The sequence below is a fragment of the Cnephaeus nilssonii genome, assembly GCF_951640355.1.
Source record: "Cnephaeus nilssonii genome assembly, chromosome: 8".
Lineage (NCBI taxonomy): Eukaryota > Metazoa > Chordata > Mammalia > Chiroptera > Vespertilionidae > Cnephaeus > Cnephaeus nilssonii.
This window is the reverse complement of record NC_137079.1, coordinates 11,019,013-11,045,444: the sequence shown is the minus strand read 5'-3', so window position 1 is coordinate 11,045,444 and position 26,432 is coordinate 11,019,013. Positions and strand designations below refer to the sequence as shown.

Here is a 26,432-nt window from a genome sequence, read left to right as displayed (position 1 = left end):
GTCATCTTTGAATGTGTTAGCAGATGTTTCAGCGTTTTGTGATTATGGAAGCATGAATGATACAATGACAGTCATGCACATATTTGCAGCATTCTGAACCCTCCCTGAGCATAAGTGCTCCAGGCCCCATGGGATGGAAAGAAAAGTGACTTTTCAGAGGAGGCTGTGCCGTGTGCCCCTCTCATCACCCCTGGAAGGGAGGACCCATGCATCCAGCCCCTGGGGGGTTAGGATTGCATTAGTATGCAGAGCTCTGCAAATGGAACAAAGACACATTCAAACAGCAGTGTTTTAGCATCAAATAAATAAATACACTTGAAAAAAATGATATATATTTATAAAACTGGCCTATGGCCGTGGGATTCAGGGTAATAGGGGCTAGTTCTAACTCTACATGTTTTGTGATCGGCGCATACATGGGACAGTCTAGATGATAAATTTAGTTAAAGACACGGGATAGGATTGGCTTTCTCCTATTTGTGTTAGAAGTTGATGGTCCAATTGGGCTGTTCATTGTAGGCTCAAGTCAATGGAAACTCTTTGGGGGTGGGGAGCTTTACTTTTAGATCACCTGATGTCAATACTATCAACACATTTGTCATCTTAATGAATAGTCATCTGTTGGTCTTAGACCTCATTCTCAGAGGAGACTCAGGGGCATCTCCCTCAATCATAGCTACTCAGTGAGCAGATGGTGAGGGGGCCTGTGTTTGTCCCTTCATTTGGGAGGCAAGGGGAAAATATAGGTCTGAGTGCCTCTTCGAAGGATTCTGGAGGGAAGCTGTAGATGAGAGACTCATCTGTCACATTGTAGAATGCTATGTGTCCAGACTCATAGTCTAAGAACACGCCGACCTTTTGCACAGGCTCTCTGACATGCTGACCTTTTAAAGGTGATGAGACCCAAAGGCTATAATCATCTCCAATTTTTAAGCCTATAAGTGAGAAGAGGTCTCCGGGTGGCTTGGGGAGATTCCCCTTTCTGCTCACGGAGTCCTTACAGATGCCCACTTCCCACTCCGTCTTGTTTCCGACTTCCACCTCCCAGTAGTGTCTCCCGCAGGTGAAGCTCTGAGCACCCAACACAGTTGCAGACTGGTCAAATCTCTCTGGGTTGTCAGGTAGCTTCTGTCGGATCCCTCCATATCTCACACTTTTCAGATCCTCAGACAAGACAAGGTAGGCGTTGGCTGTGTCTGGATCCAGAGTTATATCTGCTGCAAGAGGAGAAAAGAATGAATGCTCATTTGTATTCTTTTTTAAAATATTTGTATTAATTTTTTAGAGAGATGAAGGGAGAGGGATAGAGAGATAGAAACATCAATGAGACAGAAACATGGATCAGCTGCCTCCTGTACATGCCCTTGACTGGAATCAAACCTGGGACTCTTCAGTCAGCGGACCAATACTCTATCCACTGAGCAAAACCGATTAAGGCTCATTTATATTCTTGAAACACCACCCCCCACCCATGTATGTGGAATGTAAATTAAATTTTTAGTATTCAGTCCTACTTTTTAAAAATATAACTTAGGTGAGAATGGTGGGGATTTTTTTTTTTAGAAAATAATCTCTGAGCCCTTTTACTGTTTCACAAAAGAGAGAATGCATTTCTAAAAGGAAACAGAAGACAGTTGTGTGGAAAGTAATATTTAGCCTGTCGGAGAGGGAGAGAGGAATCTCTGGTAATGGAATGGAAGTTGTTTGTTCACAAGACAGTCTGAGCACTCAGAACTATTTATCCACACAGGGTGATGTACCCTTTGTCGTTTGTATTTGATTGCTTCTGGTTCGTCCATTGGACTGGGAGAGAAATATAGGCAGTTATCATTGACTGAACTCCTACTTAGATATCAAGCATTATCTGTACATTCTCTCATTTAATTGTGGCATGCATTATTGTTTTTCTATTTTTTTTATTAAAGAGAAAACTTAGGTTCATAAAGGTTTGAAAGCTGGACCAAGATTACAAAGTTACCTAGTGCTGGAATAGTAATTCCTAAAGAGCTTTCTTCATGATGTCATGCTTACGTGCATCTGCATAGGAGTTAGTTCAACCCCAGTGACCCTTTGATGAGGAGCACCAATGAGAGATTCCTCTTCCACTCTCTTGAAAGGATGTTACAGAAGAGGCCTCCAGCCCTAGCTGATATCTCAGTGGATAAGAGTGTCGGCCTGTGGACTGAAGGATCCCGGGTTGGATTCTGGTCAAGGGCACATACGGATCCCCCAGTGTGGGGCATGCAGGAGGCAGCTAATCAATGATTCTCTCTCATCATTGATGTTTCTATCTCTCCCTTCCTCTCTGACATCAATAAAAATATTTTTTAAAGAAGAGGCCTCCTACTTTCATCTACTCTCCAGACAAGATTAGGTCCCCTTTATCATACAATTTATACTTTTATTGATAGGTCAAATTTCAATCATCCATAAATATCTGTGATTATTAATGTCCATCTCCACAATTTCATTGGAAGTCCTACAAAAGCAAAGGCAAGTCTATCTTATTGTCATTATAAGTATGCTCAGAGCCTCACAGCCTAGTACCAGGCACATAGGAGGCACTTATCAAATATCTATGGAGTCCAGCATTAATTAGGCCTTCCTCTGAAAGTGAGATTGTCAAGATCAATGTTGAGAACTAACACTGACCTCTCTCATTCTTAGCCAGTCTAAATAGTTGGAGTATTCTAAAAGGATAGTTCTCTGAATGTTCTCTCATTGGGATTTAAATGTGTGAGCTTTTGTCCTCACAAAGACAGGGGTGGAAATGCAGAAACCCCTGAAGAGGTATGTGAGTATGTGTAAGAGGCTGAGACGGAAAAAAACAGAACAATGAAACAAAACAACAAAGGAAGGATCAGGAATCATTAAAAGACAAAGCCAGGCAGACATCAATTCTGCTGTGTCTGTCTACTCCAGCACAGAGATGCTCTGTGGCCCAGCCTTTGCTGGTGTTCCCTGCTGGCTCGGGATGCCTTTACTGAAAGCCTGGCACTCAGATGTTGAATATTCTGTTAGAGGAAGCTGAAGCTAACTCTGAAAATCAGGCTGACTTACCGTGGAATTTTCTTAGCATCTCCCTCATTCCGGTAATGCGACACAGACTCAGCTCTGTGCTGGTGGGCTCTGGACACTGAAGCAACAGTGGCTCACTCCTACAAGAGGGCAGAGTGTCACTCCATCTCCTCTGCATGACCTGCTCATTTTGTCCCAGCAGCATGGATACTCTCATCCCCACTCTGACCCCAACCTGTTTCATCAGTACCACATGCCTGTATCTGACATCACCGAACACAGGATGGAAACCTACCTTTCCAGTGCTTCTTTCATCTCCTAAGGGTATAACAGAAAGAAGGTTAGTATTTGTGTACTTTGATCAACAGCAAAAACTGAATCCATGTTGGATATAGTCCTTGAAAATTTCACAGAATCTGCTTCCTACAGCTCTAGGACACCCTGGGTGGGAATGCATATGGTAGAGAAAAGAAATCCCCTGCTTCTTCTAGGGAACATGAGACGTTTCTCAAATGACTAGAGACTACTTTGTCCTTTTCTTTTTTGTTTTCAATCCTCACCTGAGGATATTTTTTTCCATTGATTTTCAGAGAGAGTAGAAAGGAGGGAGGAGGAAGAAGAGAGAAAGAAACATTGATGTGAGAGAGTCACCTCCATTGGTTGCCTCCTGCACGCATCCTGACTGCGTAGGGATCTAACCTGCAACCCAGATACATGCCCTTGACTGGAATCGAACCTATGACCCTTTGTTGTGCAGGCCAACACTCTAACCACTGAGCAATGCCAGCCAGGGCATGTCCTTTCTTTTTTTTCATATCATCACTTTGTCAAGAGAACCTGTGGCTGAGAAAGGAGCCAGACTATTGGCTTCATTATCCAATGTCTTGAGGAGTCAGAGGTAACTACAGGAAAGTGGACAGTGAGAGCTGAGACTACACCTGTGTGTACAGTTGGAGTGGGTTGTTGGGAAGACCTGAAATTAGTAGCATTTTATGGAGCCAGTCCAGGAAAGAGATCTGAAGCTGGAGATAGCTCCCATAGCTTATGTTTGAGGAGGTCTGGAGAAGGCAGCAGCCTGGGAGAACAGTAGAGCAGAGATGGTGAGCAATGTGGGCTTAGTACATATATACCTGGGTTCTACCACCTACTAGCTATTTGACAGGCAAATTACCTAATTACCCTAGGTCTGAGTTAGTAAATAAGAGCTATTATAACCCCATTTAGTAGATAACAATCACCTATAGTACATATCATGATAGTATTTAACTTCATCAGGGCTCCGTGAAGATATTTAATATGTCCATATAGACCAATGGAATAGAATAGAGAACCCAGAAATCGACCCAAACCACTATGCTCAATTAATATTTGACAAAGGAGGCAAGAGCATACAATGGAGTCAAGACAGTCTCTTCAATAAATGTTGTTGGGAAAATTGGACAGATACATGCAAAAAATGAAACTAGACCACCAACTTACACCATACACAAAAATAAACTCAAAATGGATAAAGGACTTAAATGTAAGACGGGAAACCATAAAAATATTAGAGGAATCCACAGGCAGCAAAATCTCAGACATATGCCGAAGCAATTTCTTCACTGATACTGCTCCTAGGGCAATGGAAACTAAAGAGAAAATAAACAAATGACACTACATCAAAATAAAAAGCTTCTGCACAGCAAAGAAACCACCAACAAAACAACAAGAAATCCCACTTCATGGGAGAACATATTTGCCAATGTTATCACCGATAAGGGTTTAATCTCCAACATTTACAGGAAACTCATACAACTTAACAAAAGGAAGATAAACAACCCAATCAAAAAATGGGCAATGGATTTAAATAGACACTTTTCAAAAGAGGACATACAGAAGGCCAAGAGACTCATGAAAACATGCTCAAAGTCACTAATCATCCGAGAGATGCACATCAAAACAACAATGCAGTACCATCTCACACCTGTCAGAATGGCTATCATCAACAAATCAACAAATGACAAGTGCTGGTGAGGATGCGGAGAAAAAGGAACCCTCATGCACTGCTGGTGGGAATGCAGACTGGTGCAGCCACTGTGGAGAACAGTATGGAGTGTCCTCAAAAAATTAAAAATGGAACTCCCAGTGATCCCACTTCTAGGACTACATCCCAAGAAACTAGAAACACCAATCAGAAAGGATATATGCACCCCTATGTTCATAGCAGCACAATTTACCATAGCTAAGATTTGGACACAACCTAAGTGCCCATCAGCAGATGAGTGGATTAAAAAACTGAGGTACAGCTACACAATGGAATACTACATTGCGGTAAAAAAGGAATTCTTACCATTTGCAACAGTATGGATGGACTGGAGAGCATTATGCTAAGCAAAATAAGCCAATCAGAGAAAGATAAATATTACATGATCTCACTCATTTGTGGACTATAATGAACAACATAAACTGATGAACAAAAACAGATCCAGAGACAGAGAAGCATCGATCAGACCGTCAAACCTCAGAGGGAAAGTAGGGGAGGGTGGGGGTAAGGGGGCGAGATCAATCAAAGGACTTGTATGCATGCATAAAAGCCTAACCCAGTGGTTGGCAAACTCATTAGTCAACAGAGCCAAATATCAACAGTACAACGATTGAAATTTCTTTTGAGAGCCAATTTTTTTAAACTTAAACTTCTTCTAACGCCAGGTCTTCAAAATAGACTCGCCCAGGCCGTGGTATTTTGTGGAAGAGCCACATTCAAGGGGCCAAAAAGCCACATGTGGCTCACAAACCACAGTTTGCCGACCATGGGCCTAACCAATGGACCCAGACAACAGGGGGGTGAGGGCATGAGTGGGGGGGATGAGGGGGTAATGGTGGGATGAGGACACATATGAAATACCTTAATCAATAAAGAAAAAAAAAGATATTTAATGTGTCCAGCCCATGGCTGATGCTCACTAAACTTAGAATATTTGGCAAAGCCGAGGTTGCTGAGAGGCCGGCACAGGAGAAATTGGAGTCATCATCAAGCTTGGTTCAGGTGGGTACCCTCTGTGTTTTCTCTCCACCTCTTTATTTATACAAGATGGAATGTTAATTCTTTCAGAAAACTATTTTTGGATCAGAACTTAGTGTTTTAGGTTAATAAAGAACATTTTATCTCGTATGACTTGGACTATTACGTGTTACTACATACTTTTCCATTAATTTTCCCAATGTCCTTACCTCTAAAGATGCTGTACTCGAGTTCTGACACACGGACTCTATCTGACCAATCATTTTGCTCAGGCCCCTTACTTGCTGGGTCAGCTTGATCTCATTGTCCCTCAGTTTCTTCAGGTTCTCTCTCTCCTCCTTTTCCAGCAGCTGCACATGCAGCTGCTCCTCCTCTTTCAGGAACTGGTGCATTTTCACATATTCGGACACAACAACCTGTTTACAATTCTTTGTCTCTTCCTGCCATCACACACACACATACACACACACACACACACACACACACACACGACATAAGGTTAGTAACAGAATGTGCTTTTTCACCCTTATAAAGTAAGTCCTAGAGTTTCACTATGACAATTTTTGAAACTTGACATATATATATATATATATTTCGTGCACCGGGCTTCTAGTATATATATATATATATATATATATATATATATATATATATATGTAAAATCTATTGACTAGCTGGGTTGAACAAGTTGTATTTTAGTTGTGTGTACATAGAGTAGTAAATAAACCCCAAATTTTATATTCCTAGGAGGTTGTCATTCTACTGGAAAAAAAGCAAACAAACAAAAAATATATGACAGGTGATGATCAGTCCCATTATAAAAATAAGGCAGTACAAAATAAGGACAGAGTACTTTTAAAAGTGTGTTCATTTATTCAACAAATATTTACTCAAAGTAGTCATTGGCTCACATACTAGATATAGAAATGTCCATCACAAATACTCCCATTTAAGAACTTAAAGTTTAGTGGAGAATTAGATACACACATATTTTTAAAATATCTAAACATTTGGTACTCTGCATTGCTAGACAGCTAAAATTAAATCTGTGACTAACCTCGACAAACTAGCATTTGTGCAGGTGTACTAATCCTTACTAATATTTTGTCATATTTTCCCATTCTCTTTTGTTTTTAATTTGGAATTGTTTTGGACCCAAAGCACTTGAAATGTTTTTACTGATTTCCATTTTATGATATCTATCTATAAGTATACATTGTATTTTAGATAATTATAATAAGAGCTAAAATAGAGGTAGCTTCTGAGTTATATAGGTGCACCAAGGGGTGGAAGAAGCTGGCCTGGGGATAGGAAATTGAGCTGAATTTTGAGATTCCCAGGTGGACAAGCAAATGTAGGCCAGAGCAAGGATACTGCATACTGTAGATGGGGACTGGAAAATGTTGTCTTTTTTTCCCCTCTCATTTCACTAAGTATCCCTTTAGAAATGCCCCCCTCACAGAATCATATACAAGATGCACAAATAGGACAGTTACTGACCTTACACAATATCACTCTCTCCTTCTCGTGGGTTAACATAACCTGAGTTTCCTTTTTCTTTTTACACAAAAGATTTAGGATTTCCTGGAGTTTCTCCTGCAATAGAAACAAACACTCTGTGACAAATGAGCAGTGTCCTATAGGGGTCTCGAGGACCAATAACAACAAGATGACTGGGACCCTAAAAGAAAGGGTAAAGCAGAATCCAGGCCAAGTTTGTGGTCTGTGCCTGGAGATGGTTGTCGCCGGTAGACACACTATTGGAGTTAAGTGATGGAACCCGATCAGTGTTCTGAAATTTGTATTGAGCTGCTAATCTTACTTTGTGATGCTCCTCAGCCTCACTGGAGAGAGACATTCTGTTTATTCCATGACATTCGGTTGAGAAAGCGTTTACACCCTGATCATCCTCAGGGTACATCATAGTGGCCGCCAGCATTCTCCCATAGGGGCCTTGTTGGTCCTCACTCTGCAGCACCTGGGACCTCAGTTGCTTGCCGATGCCAGCCAGCCTCCCCAAACGCTCATTGGGCTGGAAGTGAGGGGCCTCCAAGGTCCTCCAGCACTCAGGACAAGATAAAGGAGTGTTATGTTGCTCCCAGCTCCTCAGGAGACACACCAGGCAAAAGCTGTGTCCACATTCAGTGGTCACTGGGCTGGTGAAATAGTCCAAGCAGATGAAACAGGTCAGTTCTTCCCTAAGGTTCTCCATCAAATCTGAAGTAGACATTTTCTCTAAGAAGGACATTTGAGTAAGGTCACGCCTCTGTTCTGGAATTAAATTCCTCTTTGAGGTTCTATTGTTTTGAGTAACAAGTGAATGATCAATTGCTACGTTGTTAGTACAAGAAACTCTTACTCTCCTCTGTGCCTGACTTCACCAATTGACATGTACTCTCTCAACACAAAGCCATTATGACTTAATGTGGAACTCCCGTACACTGGTTCATCATCAACCCCGAACTTTTCAGGAATCTCACTGGGTAAGCCACATGCTGAAACTGAGGATACTTGCTCCTAACAGAGTTTCCATTTTGAGAGTTGGTTATATCATATTAGCAGCACCATAAAACCATTTAAACACATTGGTCTTAGACTGGACATTTGGGTAATTTGGTATAAGCCAGTACAGCGACTTAAATCATGATGGTCTCTAATAATATCTGAATTGGACCTATGGTCCAAATCTTTTAGACTGTTGGGCTAACAGGATCTAGTTGAGAAACTGAAGGAAGAAAACTGTAATATCTATTTCTTCCATCATTAGGCCATTTTCTTTGCTTGACCAAAGTCTAAAACAGGGGTCCTCAAACTTTTTAAACAGGGGGCCAGTTCACTGCCCCTCAGACCGTTGGAGGGCCGGACTATAGTTTAAAAAAAAACTATGAACAAATTCCTATGCACACTGCACATATCTTATTTTGAAGTAAAAAAACAAAACGGCAAAAACACCCGCATGTGGCCCGCGGGCCGTAGTTTGAGGACGCCTGGTCTAAAAGCTCTTTGCTCCTTTATCAGGTACTGGGTCTTTTCATTTGATTTGCCCAATAAAATTAGAACAATTCCATTGTAGTATTCCCCAATTTTAGATGTACAATGAATTATCAGAGTTATGTTTATTGCTCTGCCCTGAAGACCATAGCACTCACCTCTTTGCCACCATAGACAGCATCTAAAGCATTGTTGTTATTGGAAGTTGCCTCAAGGATCTATTGCACTGTGGAGTGGGTAGAAAGAGTTTTAGTATAAATATAATTTTGCTCACTTATTTTCACTCTTTGAAAATGTCTTCTTAAGCCCCTATTAGTTCTTACGAGACAGAAATTAAATGTTCAGACATCATTTTTAGATATGACAAAATAAATGTACAGCATGGGGACTATGTACAATGACCACTGAGATTAGTGCCCATTTCTATAAATTCACTATGCCATCTGCTCATGAGCCAGTTCTTGCGTGGTCTATACTCTACTCACTGTATGCCAGAGAGTGGGACCTTCGAAGCTCTTTCTCAGGGCTAACCAGTTCCCTTTCACTAAGTGCATCACACCTTCTATTTTTATGCTGCCACTCTCCAGCTTGGCAACTTCCGATGGGTCTCCATCACTCATATTATTCCATTAACTACTTTCTGGCTTTTATGATTCAAACTGATCCTTCTTTCTCACTATCTCCAACAGGATGCTGTGCCTCAGAGGCCACGGTTCAATTCCTAGTCAGGGCACAAGCCCGGATTTTGGGCTCGATCCCCAGTAGGGGGCGTGCAGGAGGCAGCCGAGCAATGACTCTATCTCATCATTGATGTTTCTATCTCCCTCTCCCTTCCTCTCTGAACTTAATAAAAATATATATTTTAAAGGTCTTTCTGAAGTAATTAATTCCAAGTGTTTTAATCATATGTCCTTTGTATAGCATTTATGAATTACTAGGATGAAAGTTTATGCTAAAACAAACAAACAAACAACTTGATTTATGAGTTATACTAGTTTAAATAGAAAGAGAGGTAGCATCAGTTTGGGGTCATGAAACCTCTACTATTTAGATAGCTTCTAGGCTAGTAACTGGGTCAGAGCTTTAATATAAGGAGTAGTTTTAAGTGCCTTGAAAAAAAATTATACAAGCACTAACTGCCTTCATTGGAAAATATAAAGTACCATCTATATTCAGTGTGTTATTCCCACACAAACTCAGAGTCTTTAACATTGACCAGATTCATTAGAATAAGACTTGCAGTAGAGTTAGGGTACATCACAGAACCTGTATTCCAATTTGGAATGGGGAGACCAGCATATTCTAAATTGAAGCCACACTGACTTCTGTTCCATCCCACTTTCCCTGTTCCAAATAACTCCTTTCATAGACTCCTTAACACAATAAACATATCTTTACACATAGCAAGGGCTCAACTTGACTGTAAATAAGTATTAAATGAACAAATAGAAGAAACATATTATTATGGAATTACAGTTTCTATCTGGCCAGAAGTCAAGAGGTTACATAGTCCAACTACCTTCCATAAATGATGAAGAAAAGTGAGACTCAAATAGATTGAGTTTGCCCCTGAATACTTGCTCACTGCAAGAGTGAGGTCAGGAATTGGAACCTGGATCTCTTACCTCCCAGTCATTCTCTTTTGTCAACACACTGCACTGCAGATCAGTTGTCTGTGAGTGGATGAAAATTTTCAGTTATCTCAGTGAAATATAAGTACAGCTCAAGTGCTTTGAGAAGGAAATTGGACAGCTGTCATTATGGTGTGATGTTGTGACAGGTAGCTAAAATCACTGGCTACGTGCACTATTGGGAATGCAGACTTCTTTATCATCTCTCTGACAACATTGACTGGGATTACTTCATGGCTAAAAAAAATTATAGAGTGGACCAGATATCTCAAAGCACATTACACCAACCCTCAGGGCACTGCACTGCCAGACATGATTTCTGAGATCAACAACTCAAATAGCTTCTTCTTTGGATTGTCTCCTCCTGAGGAGGAGATAATAGAGATACCCCAAGAGGTCCACAGTCATAACTATCACCCACATGGAATTAGGTTTGAAGCACAAAGAACATAAAAACCTTAAAGATATAGTGAGGGGTTATTTACTGGTGACTATAGTAGGCTAGATAGGGACTTATTTGAAAAAATAATATCTTATTTGAAGGGCTGTGTCTGTCATTTCATATTGGTGTGGAAAAGATAGATTATCCAACAAATGGTTTAGGACAAGTGGGTGTAGCCATCTGGGGGAAAAAAAATTGGATCCCTACCTAACAACTTATACCAATGTGTATTCCAGATGTGTGTGTGTGTGTGTGTGTGTGTGTGTGTGTGTGTATTTTCCCCCACTCTGGTCATGAATTTCTACTCATTATTTTCCTTTGTATTATTTTTTCATTTATATATTTACTTACTTATGTGGTTTAGTACTGGATTACCCCACATCTTTTTAGCAAGTAAGGACCATATTTGTTAACCACGTGGCCAAGTATTGTGTCTAAAGAATGAAGCACATCATAAGAGGAGATAATTGGTAACACAGTAGAAATTTAAAATGTACTACTTCTGGAAGGTGTTTCAAAGTAGGATTCAGAAATTAGACATCACTATGAAAAATACAAACCAGACAGGCAGTTTAGTGTGGTGGTATTGGAGCATCAGAAGGTATCACTTTACTTCTTCATTGTATAATTTTTTTTGTATGAAATTGTATTTTTTTCTGACCTTTTTAATGTGTTTTCATCATTTTCCAGTAGAGAAACATTGGGGGATGGGGGTAGGAGCAAAGAAATGTGAGGCATGACTTGCAGTAAACCAAGTAATGAGGTAATTTTTTTTCAGGTTGAGGAGGGAAAGAAAAAATGTCATCTCAGATGATTAATTTCAGCTGTGACATAATAAATCTTTCTAAAAACGTTTTTGTGATTTTTTTTTCCAATTTTTTTATTAAGGTATTATATGTGTACATATCTTACCATTGCCCTCCCCACACCCCACTCCCATATATGCCCCCACCCCCCAGAGTTTTGCATCCATTGGTTATGCTTATATGCATGCATACAAGTCCTTTGATTGATCTCTTATCTCCCCCACCTCTCCCTAACCTTCCCCTTGTAATTTGACAGTCTGTTTGATGCTTTACTGTCTCTGTATCTATCTTTTTGTTCAAGTTTATAATGTTCTTTATTATCCATAAATGAGTGAGATCATGTGGTATTTTTCTTTCATTGACTGACTTATTTCACTTAACATAATGTTCTCCAATTCCTCCCAGGTTGCTGCAAATGATGAGAATTCCTTCTTTTTTATGGCAGCATAGTATTCCATTGTGTAGATGTACCACAGATTTCTGATCCAGTCATCTGCTGACAGGCACCTAGGCTGTTTCCAAATCTTAGCTATGGTGAATTGCGCTGCTATGAACATAGGGGTGCATATATCCTTTCTAATTGGTGTTTCTAGTTTCTTCGGATATATTCCCAGGAGTGGGATTACTGGGTCAAATGGGAGTTCCATTTTCAGTTTTTTGAGGGAACTCCATACTGTTCTCCACAGTGGCTGCACCAGTCTGCAATCCCACCAGCAGTGCACGAGGGTTCCTTTTTCTCCGCATCCTCGCCAACACTTGTCGTTTGTTGATTTGTTGATGATAGCCATTCTGACAGGTGTGAGATGGTACCGCATTGTTGTTTTGATTTGCATCTCTCGGATAATTAGTGACGTTGAGCATGTTTTCATGTGTCTCTTGGCCTTCCTTCTGTCTTCTTTTGAAAAGATTCTATTTAGGTCTGTTGCCCATTTTTTTATTGGATCATTTATCTTCCTTTTATTAAGTTGTATAAGCTGCCTGTAGATGTTGGAGATTAAACCTTTATCAGTGATGCCATTTGCAAATATGTTCTCCCATGCAGTGGGCCTTCTTGTTGTTTTGTTGATGGTTTCTTTTGCTGTGAAAAAGCTTTTTATTTTGATGTAGTCCCATTTGTTAATTTTCTCTTTAGCTTCCATTGCCCTAGGGGCAGTGTCAGTGAAGAATTTCTTTTGGCATATGTCTGACATTTTGCTGCCTGTGGATTGCTCTAGTATTTTTATGGTTTCCCGTCTTATGTTTAAGTCCTGTATCCATTTTGAGTTTATTTTTGTGTATGGCGTAAGTTGGTGATCAAGCTTCATTTTTTTGCATGTATCTGTCCAATTTTCCCAACACCATTTATTGAAGAGACTGTCTTTATTCCATTGTATGTTCATGCCTCCTTTGTCAAATATTAATTGAGCATAGTGGTTTGGGTCAATATCTGGATTCTCTATTCTGTTCCATTGATCTATATGTCTGTTCTTGTGCCAGTACCAGGCTGTTTTGAGAACAGTGGCTTTGTAATACAGCTTGAAATCTGGTATTGAGATCCCTCCTACTTTATTCTTCTTTCTCAGGATTGCTGTGGCTATTCGGGGTCTTTTTTTATTCCAGATGAATTTTTGGAGAGTTCTTTCAAGGTCTGTGAAATATGCCGTTGGTATTTTAATGGGGAGTGCATTGAATCTATAGATTGCTTTGGGTAGTATGGACATTTTAATGATGTTGATTCTACCAATCCATGAACATGGTATGTTCTTCCATCTGTTTAAGTCTTCCTCTATCTCTTTTTTCAGTGTCCTGTAGTTTTCCGTGTATAGGTCTTTTACCTCCTTAGTTAAGTTTATTCCTAGGTATCTTAATTTTTTTGGTGCGATGGTAAATGGGATTGCCTTTTTAGTCTCTCTGTCTGTAAGTTCACTATTGGTGTATAGAAAGGCCATAGATTTCTTGGCGTTAATTTTGTATCCTGCTACATTGCCGAATTCATTTATTAAGTCTATGAGTTTTTTGACGGAGTCTTTCGGATTTTTTATGTACAATATCATGTCGTCTGCAAATAAAGACAGCTTTACTTGTTCTTTTCCAATCTGGATGCCTTTTATTTCTTCTTCTTGTCTAATTGCAATGGCTAATACTTCCAGTACTATGTCAAACAGGAGTGGTGAGAGTGGGCATCCCTGTCTTGTTCCTGTTCTTAGGGGAAATGCCTTTAGTTTTTGTCCATTGAGTATGATGTTTGCTGTGGGTTTATCATATATAGCTTTTATTATGTTGAGGTATGAGCCATCTATTCCCACCTTGTTGAGAGCTTTTATCAAGAAAGGGTGTTGGATTTTGTCAAATGCTTTTTCTGCATCAATTGATATGACTATGTGATTTTTATCTTTCAATTTGTTTATGTGATGTATCACGTTTATTGATTTGCGGATATTGTACCATCCTTGCATTCCTGGGATAAATCCTACTTGGTCATGGTGTATGATCTTTCTGATGTACTGCTGGAGCCGATTTGCTAGAATTTTGTTGAGGATTTTGGCATCTATGTTCATGAGGGATATTGGTCTGTAATTCTCTTTCATTGTGTTGTCTTTATCTGGTTTTGGTATTAGGGTGATGCTGGCTTCATAGAAGGAGCTTGGAAGTGTTCCTTCCACTTGAATTTTTTGGAATAGTCTGAGGAGGATAGGTTTTAGTTCTTCCTTGAATGTTTGGTAAAACTCTCCTGTGAAGCCATCAGGCCCCGGGCTTTTGTTTGCTGGAAGCTTTTTGATGACTGCTTCAATTGCGTCCATAGTTATTGGCCTATTGAGCTGTTTAGATTCTTCTTGATTGATTTTTGGAAGGTTATATTTTTCTAGGAATATGTCCATTTCCTCCAGATTGTCCAGTTTGTTGGAATAGAGTTGTTCGTAGTATTTTGTAACAATCCTTTGTATCTCAGCGGGGTCTGTTGTTATTTCACCTCTTTCATTTCTGATTTTGTTTATTTGGGTCCTCTCTCTTTGCTTCTTGGTGAGCCTGGCTAGAGGTCCATCAATCTTGTTTATCCTTTCAAAGAACCAGCTCTTGGTTTTGTTGATCTTATGTATTGTTTCTTTGGTCTCTATGTCATTTATCTCCGCTCTGATCTTTGTTATTTCCTTCCTTCTGGTTACACTGGGCTTTTCTTGCTGCTCTTTTTCTAGCTCTTTGAGTTGTAGGGTTAAGTAATTTATTACCATTGTTTCTTGTTTTTTGCAATAGGCCTGTAGAGCTATGAACTTCCCTCTCAAGACTGCTTTCGCTGTGTCCCATAGATTTTGGATTGTTGTGTTTTCATTGTCATTTGTTGCCATGATGTTTTTTATTTCTTCCTTGATCTCTCTGGTGACCCAGTCCTTGTTTAATAGCATGCTGTTTAGTCTCCATGTGTTTGATTTCTTTGGATTGTTTTTATTGTAGTTGATTTCCAGTTTTATGCCACTGTGATCTGAGAAGATGCTTGATATAATTTCTATCTTCTTGAATTTGAAGAGACTTTGCCTGTGACCCAGCATATGGTCTATCTTTGAAAATGACCCATGTGCACTTGAGAAGAATGTATATTCTGTGGCTTTGGGGTGAAATGTTCTGAAGATGTCAATTAATTCCATCTGGTCTAGTGAGTCATTTAGGATTGCTGTTTCTTTGCTGATTTTTTGTTTAGAGGATTTGTCCAGTGGTGATAGTGGGGTATTAAAGTCTCCTACTATGATTGTGTTGCTATTAATCTCTCCCTTGATATCCTCCAGGAGTTTTTTTATGTATTTGGGTGCTCCTATATTGGGAGCGTATATGTTTACCAGAATTATTTCTTCTTGTTGGATTTATCCCTTTAGTATTATGAAGTGGCCTTCCTTATCTCTTGTTATGGCATTTACTTTGAGGTCTATTTTGTCAGATATAAGTATTGCTACCCCAGCTTTTTTTTCATTTCCATTTGCCTGAAAGATATTTTTCCATCCCTTCACTTTCAATCTGTGTGAGTCTCTTGTTCTGAGGTGGGTCTCTTGTAGACAGCATATATATGGGTCGTGTTTTTTTATCCATTCAGCTACTCGATGTCTTTTGATTGGAGCATTTAGTCCGTTTACATTTAAAGTTATTACTGAAAGGTATTTGTTTGCAGTCATATCTATTTTTGTGTCTGTATTCCTTCTTACCTGTTTATTTCTTCTTTTTACAGTATTCCCTTTAGCAATTCTTGCATTGCTGGTTTGGTGGTGATAAACTCCCTGAGGCTTTTTTTGTCTGCAAAGCTCCTGATTTCCCCTTCAATTTTGATTGATAGTCTTGCTGGATATAGTATTCTTGGATTCAGTCCTTTGCTTTGCAACACTTTGTATACCTCCTTCCATTCACTTCTAGCTTGTTGTGTTTCTGATGAGTAATCATTTGACAATCTGATGGGTGTTCCTTTGTAGGTAACTCTCTGTCTCTCTCTTGCCGCCTTTAGGATTCTCTCTTTATCATTTATATTTGCCATTGAAATTATGACATGTCTTGGTGTGGGTCTTTTGGGGTTGATCCTGCTTGGGACTCTCTTTACTTGCGTAACTTTTATCTTTCCCATATCCGGGAAGTTTTCTGTCATTATTTCTTCAAATAGATTTTCTAATCCCTGCTGCTCTTCTTGTCCTTCTGGCAGCCCTATTATACGCATGTTACTTCGTTTCATGTTGTCCCGAAGCTCCCTTAGGCTTTCCTCCTGCTTTTTAATTTTTTTCTCCAATTGCTGTTCAGCTTGAGCTTGTTTCTGTACCTGATCTTCTAACTCACTAATTCGGTCCTCTGCTTCTTGTAATCTACTGTTGAAACTTTCCATGGTGTTTTTGATTGTAGCTATATCACTTTTCATTTCTTCCTGATTCTTGCATAAGTTGTTGATTTTCTCATCCATCCGATGTATAAATTCCATGACCATTACTCTGAACTCCTTTTCGGTCATGTTGCAAGCTTCATTTTCACTAATTTCCTTTCTTGGCGACTCCACATTTTCTTTCCTCTGTGAGTTATTTCGTTTCCCCATTCTGGCTATTACCAGAAAGCTCAAGCTTCTGTTTGTGTGGACCTGGGTCGTGTGCTGTGGGGACTTCGCTCCACCCTAGTTTCACTGAAGTGCTCTGACACTAGGACGTGTGACTGTCTTTGGTTGGTGGGAACCAAACTTGCCCAGGATCAGTGTCCCCAGTGTTCCGTGTGGTCTCGTGTGCACATTTAGAATCAGGGGCCCTGTCTGCACCACACTGTTGGTATGTGCCGAGAATGAGATCCTTAGCATGTGCCAGGAGTCAGAGTTTCCCTGTGTCTGCACCAAGACTCGAGTGTCAAAGTCTCTGTTGCCTTGTGCGGTTTCTCGTTGAGAATCAGGGTCCCTGTGTGTGCACGCACCAACAATTGGGGTCGCTGGCTCTTAGTGTGAATGCGCTGTGAGTCAGGGATCCCAGGCAGCTGTGTCCGGTGTGCCAAATTCCCTGAAGTGGGGCTGCGTCCTGTGTGTGCTCTCTCTACTGAGCCAAACCGGCTAGAGCGCACATTCTTAAAAACCTGAAGGTGAGCCGGCTCAGTGCACTCTCCCAAAGTCCCAGAAGGGGGGCGGAGTCCGTCCTGCGCGCCAAATTCCCCAAAGGGAAGCCCCTCTGTGCACGTTTTTAAGAATCTCCGAAGGGGGAGCTGTGCCCCGCGAGCCAAATTCCCCCAAATTCCCCGAAGGGGAGCCCTCTGTGCGCACTGACAGATTTCCCCGACGGGGAGCTGCTTCTGTCCCGTGCGCGAGCGCGCGCCAAATTCCCTAAGAGGGAGCGCGTCCCTGCGCAAAGCTCGGCAGCTTGGGCGAGGGGCGCGTCTATCAGTTACTATGGCGCTTTCCGCACGCCTGTGGGCGCTCAGCAGCTTGGGCGAGGGGCGCGTCTATCAGTTACTATGGCGCTTTCCGCACGCCTGTGGGCGCTCAGCAGCTTGGGCAAGGGGCGCGTCTATCAGTTACTATGGTGCTTTCCGCACGCCTGTGGGCGCTCAGCAGCTTGGGGGAGGGGCGCGTCTATCAGTTACTATGGCGCTATCAGCGCCTGTGAGGAGGGGGATAGGCTCTTTGACTCACGGAAATCTGCCGGTAAGTCTGGATTCTTGTTTGTTTGTCTGAAGCTGTGATAGCAGTTCTCTGTCCCCAGTGGCTGCAGGGTCCTGGTTTGTGTCAGAAGCCAGGATCCGAGTCTCGGGCAGCTCTGTTTCCCAAGATGGCGTGGTCTCTGCGTCCGCACCAGCCGCCGAGAAGTGTCCGCTTTGTGCGCGGGGCTCCGCCGTCTAGGGCTGCCCTGTTCGGGAGCCCCTTGGAAGACCTGCAGAATCTAACTGACCCTATCTCATACACACACACACACCACACACATCTACACTCTCCTCTATGGGTTCCTCACTCACACTCTCTCTCTCCCTACCTTCCTGCCGGTCGCCATCTTTTTTTTTCGTTTTTGTGATTTTTGATACAGTTCTTTATTTAACTAAGTTATTGAGCCTTTCTTATACATAGAGCAATGAGTTCAGTGATGAAAGCAGAAGTTAGGTGTGCAAAAAGAAAAGCTACAAAATGTTAATAGATGCATACCTTAAGAGTGGTAGAATTTATACCTAGCCACTATGCTGTACACCTGAAACTAATACAAAAATAATACTGAATGTAAATACATTGAATGTGAACAAAAATAATATTGAATGTATTTGAAATTTTTTAATTTTAAAGAAGTTATAGAATTTAAATTTATTAACTGTTTTGACATTTTAGTGGAGAATATTAAATTCTTTCAGGGAAAACTTGGGAGAAATGGTATTTGATCTGAACCTTTAAACTAAGGCATGTTTCAAATGAAGGAATAGCTACTATTTAGAAGTGGGAAAACTTAAAATCTTTGAAGAATAAAATACATGATCTGAAAGTGGGTCAAATATTACAATAACAACAAAGTCTAGATTGTATCATTCTTCTTAATCTCAGAAATATTAAAAGACCAATTCAACTTGGAAATATTCATCTTTATTCTTCTTTATAGGTAGCACGTTGGTCCTACCAGCAACACCTGGAGGCCAGATCAGTGGGGCAAGGATCCAGGTGCTATAAATCCATAGACTCAGTCAGAAGCTGTAATGCAGCCACTCCTGCTGAGTTGCCAAAGTGGGTGGTGGAGTGTTGCCTTCCAGAGCATTAGCAACTTACACATCTTGAGACTTTAAGGTGAGGTGCTTTGTTTGTTTTTCTGGAGAATAAACCCTTTATGTTTCATCCCTTTGCTTCAAGAAAAGTTCAAACAAATATTGACAAATGAGAATAAAAAAGCACACTCTGAATTCAGGAGTTAACAGTCTAACGTTCTTTCCTCCCTTTCTAATGTGGGGCAGGGGATTTGAGTTTATTACAGAGAAATAACTTGAGTTAGTACAATGTGGATAGGGTTTAATGGAGTTAAGGATGATGTTAGATTAAAAAAAAAACAACTTAAAGAGCACAAAGGTTACTTGTTTGTATCTTGCTTCTATCACATGACACCCTTTATGAGATGCCATCACCTAATTCTACAGGAATTATTCAATATCTTTATGTTCTAGGTGGTGTAGTCCACCCAGTAGACTAGAAAAGCAAATGATCGCCCCATTTTAGACTAGTGTTCTATCAGTAAAGAAACAGATGCCTATGTGTATGTATACCTGTTGCCTCATCATCTTTTCAATGAGAAGATCCACTTTTTTTTCTTCTCGCAAGGAAATCTTAACACTTATTCATAAAACTATCTCTCATCATACAACAGCATCTTTAGGGGGGAACACGTGAGAATAGCCGGTAAAAATAGAGAGCACTGGCTCTGTGCCAAGCACCATTCTCAACACTTTTATATATTCCTCTAATCCTTCCGACAGCCCCACGAGGTAGCTATTAGTTCTAGCCCCACGTACAGATGAGAAAACAGACTGTAGTTCTGAAACTAGCCCTAGGTCCACAGAGGTGGGCGTGCTATAACCCACACAGCCATGCTGACATTCCCACGGGCTTGAATGAGCCACAGACGTTAAACTTAAGTTTACAACTGTGACCAAAACAGGTTTGCTGGTTGTGCAAGGTTCCAGCCAAGTTAAGCACTAATGGTGGAGGGGCTGTGTCTCCTCCGCCCCCAACTATCCAATAGTAATTGGTGTCATATACTGCCAGGGGGCGCTCCTGCCTTGTTTTATGTGTTGTTTGCAGCTACAGATAAGGTTGGAAGAGAGTGGTTCTAGGTAAGTGTATGATGTGCCTCTTGAGAAAAAAACAAATGGACACCCTCTTCGCTACCCTAGGTTTTTCTTGGATATTGCAGTGCAAAGACCTAAGAAAACGTCTGTGGGGCTAGGTTGCCAATATAGGTGGAGAGAACCCTCAGGAATGATAGCCTGCCCGGCTGGTGTGGCTCAGTGGTTGAGTGTTGACCTATGAACCAGGAGGTCACGGTTTCATTCCCATTCGGAGTACATGGCTGGGTTGTGGACTCGATTCCCAGTGTGAGACGTGCAGGAGACAGCCAATCAGTGATTCTCTCTTGTCATTGATATTTCTACCTCTCTGTCCCTCTGAAATAAATAAACTATTAAAAAAAAAACAAAAAGAATGAGAGCCCTAGGCATCGCTGGGAATGCAGCAATTATAGGAATCATGCTGATAACCAAGTACTGTGTACATGTCCTTGGGGGATTGTTGCAAGTATGCCTTAAGGAGCTGTAGCCCTGACCCCAGGGCCAGGCAACATTGCTTCCATCAAGACTGAAAGGAAGAGAGGCTAAAAAAAAGCCTTTAGAAATTTCTGGGGAAGAGCATTCCCAAAAGACTGGAAAGTTTGCTGGCCAAGCAGCTGGGGACACAATGCCTATTCTGTGGTCAGACTGAGCTAGGACATTGAGGTTTCCCATCTGCTGCCTTCTAGATACCCCGGAAAACCCTTCTAGTCTCTTCCGAGTCTCAAACTAACACCTGAGAAGTGAACCACCTGAAGCCTATGCCCTTCCAGATGGTTCTGATGTATCTCAAGTGTGGAAGCCACAGGTTTAGACATCACAGTTGTTATAGCTCTTCCGAGGATTCTAATATGCAGTGAAGTTTCAGAACAACGACTATAATGAACAAAACTACCCCACAGAGACTAGGTTCCAGGGCCACTGCAGGCTGGTTAGGTTTTTACCCTGCCTCTAACAAAACTACCTGTCTTCCTCCCGTGGTTAGAAACAGGAGTCTCCAGCCCAGCTGGGGTGCTAAATTATAGGACTGGCTGGGTGATGGTAGTTAGTGTCCAAGTCCTGGAGGGGAGATACGCCTGTGGCAAAACTAAAAGGTGAGTAAGAATATGCAGGTGAGCCCTGCTGGCATGGCTCAGTGGTTGAGTGTTGACCTATGAACCAGGTGGTCACTGTTCAGTTCCTGGTGGGGCACATGTCTGGGGCTCGATTCCCAGGGGGAGGTGTGCAAGAGGCAGCTGGTCAATGATTCTCTCTCATTTCTCTCTCCCTTTCCCTTCCTTCCTCCTTCTCTGAAATCAATAAATATATACACTGAGTGGCCAGATTATTATGATCTCTGAACGCATAATAATCTGGCCACTCAGTGTATATCCTATATAATAAAAGGCTAATATGCAAATTGTCCCCTCAACCAGGAGTTCTACCAGCAGGCAGGCTGGCCAACAGCCCATGTCCCCTCCCCCTGGCCAGGCTGGCCGGACCCCATCCATGCACGAATTCATTCACCGGGCCTCTAATATATATATACATACACTGAGTGGCCATATTATTACACGTTCCGAGATCATAATAATCTGGCCACTCAGTGTATATATCTTTTTAAATATATTTTTTATTGATTTCAGAGAGGAAGGGAGCGGTGGGGGGGGGAGAGAGAAACATTAATGATGAGAGAGAATCCTTGATTGGCTGCCTCCTGCACACTCCCTACTGGGGATCAAGCCTGGATCCTGGGTATGTGCCCTTGACTGGAATCGAACCCAGGACCTTCAGGCCGCAGACTGACACTCTATCCACTGATCCAAACCCTCTAGGGAAAAATGTATTTTTTTAAAAGGAAACAAGAGTCTCCAGCATGAATGTAGGTGGAGGATAACATTCTGAGAGTGGTATGATGTAGAGGACTTAAAGTTCAAGACAACTTCTCATGGGGTAAGAATGGTAATTGAAAGGATAGCTTTGAGTGACCACGAAGATGGAAGAATGTGACCATGAGCTGCTGAAGATAAATCTCTGATCCTGCAAAAGAACAGTTAAAATGAGTGATTTTTTGTTTTCTTCTTAGACCTTCTCTGCCTCCCTGGAAAGGGCCATGGCTGCCTCACATCCACCAGATTTTATGGAAGAGCTGAACCGTTCTATCTGTTTACACTACTTGAACGAACCTCTTGGAATCGGGTGTGAACACAAGTCTAGCTACGGGTGCCTCTGAGGAAATTGAAAGGAAAGGCCCGGTTGCAGCGCCTGTCTTATGTGGAAGGATATTTACAAGTTAGAGATCCAGGTGTAACCTGCAGCTGGGGATGATGGCTCAGATAGCAAAACCCTCACATGGCAAACTTAAAGAGTAGTGCATGTGAGACAAACCAAGAAAAACTAACGAGTTCTGTGTGATCAATCACATGCCCCTTTGTGAGATGTTTGCTGTCTTGAGAACATGAGTCTCACAGTATTTATCACTGAGAAGGCAAAAGAATCTTTAAGGTAAGATTATTTTTCCTTTCAAAATTCCAGGGATTCATTCTCAATCATTCTTTCCTTAATAGCTTGGGTCTTCAAAGTGGTATATATTCAAATCATTTTTTCATCCCTGACCCATCAACCAGGGAGGCTTGGGAGCCCCAAATGGCTCCATTTTGACAGGAAATAATTTTCACTTTGTAACTCATGCCAATTACGTCATTAATTTAGATTTCTGACTCTGAACTGAAGATCCAAATATATGAAAAAATTGTAATATTTTGCCTGGCCACTGTGGCTCAGTGGTTGAGCATCTGCTCAGGAACCAGGAGGTTATGGTTGGATTCCTGGTCAGGGCACATGCCCCAGTTGCATGCTCAATCCCCAGTAGGGGGCGTGCAGGAGGCAGCCAATTGATGATTCTCATCATTGATGTTTCTACCTCTCCCTCTCCCTTCCTCTGAGAAATCAATAGAAACATAAATAAATAATAAAGTTTAAAATTTTTGTATAAATGGGTGAGAAGATAGAGCAAAAACAAAAGTTATAATGCAAGAATCTCTCAATATTGCAGAAGACTTCTGTATGAGATACTCTTACAGAATCTAGTCAGAGAAAAGACTGCTGAAATCAACAGCAATTCACACTCATCTTACTGAACATGTGAATACATTTGGGTCACTCTTATTAGAATAGGAATAGAGATAAGTAGGGTGCCACTTTAGAAAATAAAAAATACATTATATTCTCTAATAATATTTTGGTTCAGGGACAGATTGTTGCTCCCTTCTAGGGGAAGTATAAATTGTATCCTTTTATTTTGTCATGAAAAAAATCTCAACAGAGAATTGTTTTGAAGGTTAAACTATCAAAGCTAAAGCTAATCTAAGTTCCTTGTTAGGCTCTCGTTCAGATTTAACAAGTTATCTTGGTTGAACAGAATTTTTGACCTGTTCTCCATTTCCAACATAAGATGTAGAAATTTCCTGGAAAAAAAAAATTTTTTTAGCCCTATTTGTTTCGCTAATCAGTCATCAAATGATAGTTCACTAAAGTGTCTGTATTAGTTTTATTGCTGTGTAACAAATTACCACAAATTTAGCAGCTTGAAACAGCATCCATTGACCTGGCCGGGTAGCTCAGTTGGTTAGAGTGCCATCCTGATATGCCAAGGTTGCAGGTTCAATACCTGGTCAGGGCACATGTAAGAATCAACCAATGAATGCATAAATAAGTAGAACAACAAAATCGATGTTTCTGTCTCTCTCCCTTCTTCTCTTTCTCTCTCTTTCAAATCAATAAATAAAAATATTTTCTTAAAGAAACCACCCAGCATCCATTTATGAACTTACAGTTCTGTAGGTGAAGGGTCCAGCATGCCATGGCTGGGTTCTCTGCTTGGGGTCTCATGAGGCTAAAATTAAGGTGTTATCTGGGGTGTGCTCTCACCTGAACACAGTTATGACTCTGAACTTCATTTCCTCAGAGTCAGAACTGTTCCCACTAAAGCCAGACCATTGCTGTTAAACCAAAGAGGGCTTGTTTCTGTGTTGGAATAAGCAGAGGTAAAAGTGACCTCTTTTCTTCTGTTGGGTTCTCACCTAGGAGATTATGTTCCTTTAGAAAAAGTAAAACCAAACTAATATGTTTGATTTAAATAAGCATTGACCTATTATTTACAATAACAAAAGAACAGTTGTATTATCATCGACATTAGCCATAAATGTTTATTCTTTTTTTTAATGATTGATTTTTTTGTGTGTATTTATTTTTGTATTTATTATTTTTTTAATCCTCACCTGAGGATATTTTTCCATTGATTTGTAGAGAGAGTGGAAAAGAGAGGGAAAGACAGAGAGAAACATCGATGTGAGAGAAACACATCGATTCCCCCAGCTCTGACCAGGGCCCAGGCTAGGGAAGAGCCTGCACCTGAGGTATGTGCCCTTGACGGGAATTGAACCTGGGACCCTTCAGTCCGATGCTCTATCCACTGAGCCAAACCGGTGAGGGCTGTTTATTCTTAAATATTAATGCTTTAAGCAAAATAGACTTATAAGTTGAACATATAGACTTATAAGTTTCTTAAAATTGTAGGAAGCAACTAATGGATACTAAGTCCCTGCTTTTAATTGAACAGCCTTGAAGGAAAGGAGCCAGGATAATAACATGCTCAGTCCCCACTGAGGCTGGTCAGACACACACCCCCTCCCCCCCACTACTCCTTTCTGAAATGGGATGAGGTAGTCTACTGGACAAAATGAGTCCAGAGTAACAAATACAACCTCATTTGGTGCCCTCCATGTCCATTCCACACAGAAGCTGGGCATGTGCTACCATGAAGCCACTGGTGAGACCTGCGGCTAATGAATGCCATAGGACTAGTAAAAATGCATGAAATAAGCTGTGAGAACCATGACTCATTGATAATTTTGTTCTTTGACAGTAGTGGAAGAAAACACATTTCCTCAGGAATTTTTTGAAATCAAGAGCTTTCCTATGTAAAATCTAACACTTGAAAGTGATCTGCACTCCCTCTAAGGTTGTTACTGTAGTCTAGGCCTATAAGTGTCTCATGATAAATTATAATGCAGACTTGAGATATTTTTTAATAAATTGGCAAAATATTTGGTTAACATTTAATAGAAATAAGGATGTGTCATGAAATTTGGCTGTGATTCAAATCCCAGATCTATAATTTTCTGTTCTGAGGGCCCTGGGTCAACTACTTAACCTCTAAATTATCATCTTTATCAACTGTAAAATGTAGTCTAATACCACAAAACACACTGGATTGTGGGAAATATATAGCAAGAGATAAAAAAAGAGCTTAGCATGCTATATAGCACTATTTCTAGAATTATCTTAAGTTAAAATATTTAGTCTTCTAGAATTAGTAATATTTACTTAAAATCTAAGAGGGGCTTTAAAAGACTCCAAGATGGGAGAATTTTGCTTGATATTTTATCAGAATTTTGCTCAATGTTTTACCCTTCATTTCAAAGATTATAAGGTTTTCCTGTCAAAATGAAATCATATAAATTATGAAAGTTCAGGATGGTGAGAATAAATGACTGAGTAATTGATACAAAAGTCTTCATAGAAATTAGCTGCATCAAGCCTTAGAAGAGAAAGGAGGATTGGGTAGAAAAAAATGTTGAGTAGAAGAGAAGGCTGCCCTGGCTATTTGAGGAGATAGGATTGAGAAGAGGGAGTAGGTATGGAGTGTTGAGTCAGATAAAGGGAAAGGATGTACTTAAGATTCCATAGGGTGGAACCAAGATTTGGAAGATCAGATAGCAGATAGAAGAATTTTCCCATTGTCCTAACCTCAGTAAATGGATCACTGTAGTTTGATTAGCAGATAATTGAATGAGGCAATAAAAACCTTCCAGAAGATAGAACTATAAAATTTGGGAAGCTCTGCAAATTCCTTCTTCAAGGAACTCAACTATGAACTATCTGAAATTGTTCCCTGCTGTCCCCTGACCTCCTATCTGTAAAACATTCCTTAAGCAGTTATTCTCTACTCTTGACTTACTTTTAAATTGATCTTCATTATTGAAAGTATTATAGATGTCCCCTTTTTCCTCCCCACTCACCCCCTCCACCCGGCTCCTACCCCCTTCCCAGGCCTTCACTGCACTGTTGTCTGTCCATGGGTTATGCATAGATCTACTCTTGCTATTTTTTATCTATAAATAATGTAATGACAACTTCCATCTGCAAACATCTAGAAACGAACAATGAAATCAGACATTGTTTTCTAGTAAAGTATTTAATGGCTTAAGCTAAAGTGATATGGCTAAGGAGAAAATACA

At 40.7% G+C, this 26,432-nt stretch overlaps 1 protein-coding gene across 1 annotated transcript; it reads right to left on the bottom strand.

The window, feature by feature from the left end:
* Positions 1-666: 666 nt before the first annotated feature.
* TRIML1 (tripartite motif family like 1) lies at positions 667-8,267 on the bottom strand (the record flags this gene model as incomplete). The annotated part of the gene is made up of 6 exons (XM_079779366.1): positions 667-1,217; positions 3,061-3,158; positions 3,314-3,336; positions 6,229-6,459; positions 7,520-7,615; positions 7,842-8,267. 6 exons carry the CDS (start codon positions 8,265-8,267, stop codon positions 667-669), a joined length of 1,425 nt encoding a protein of 474 aa, XP_079635492.1.
* Between the last annotated feature and the right edge of the window lie 18,165 nt (positions 8,268-26,432).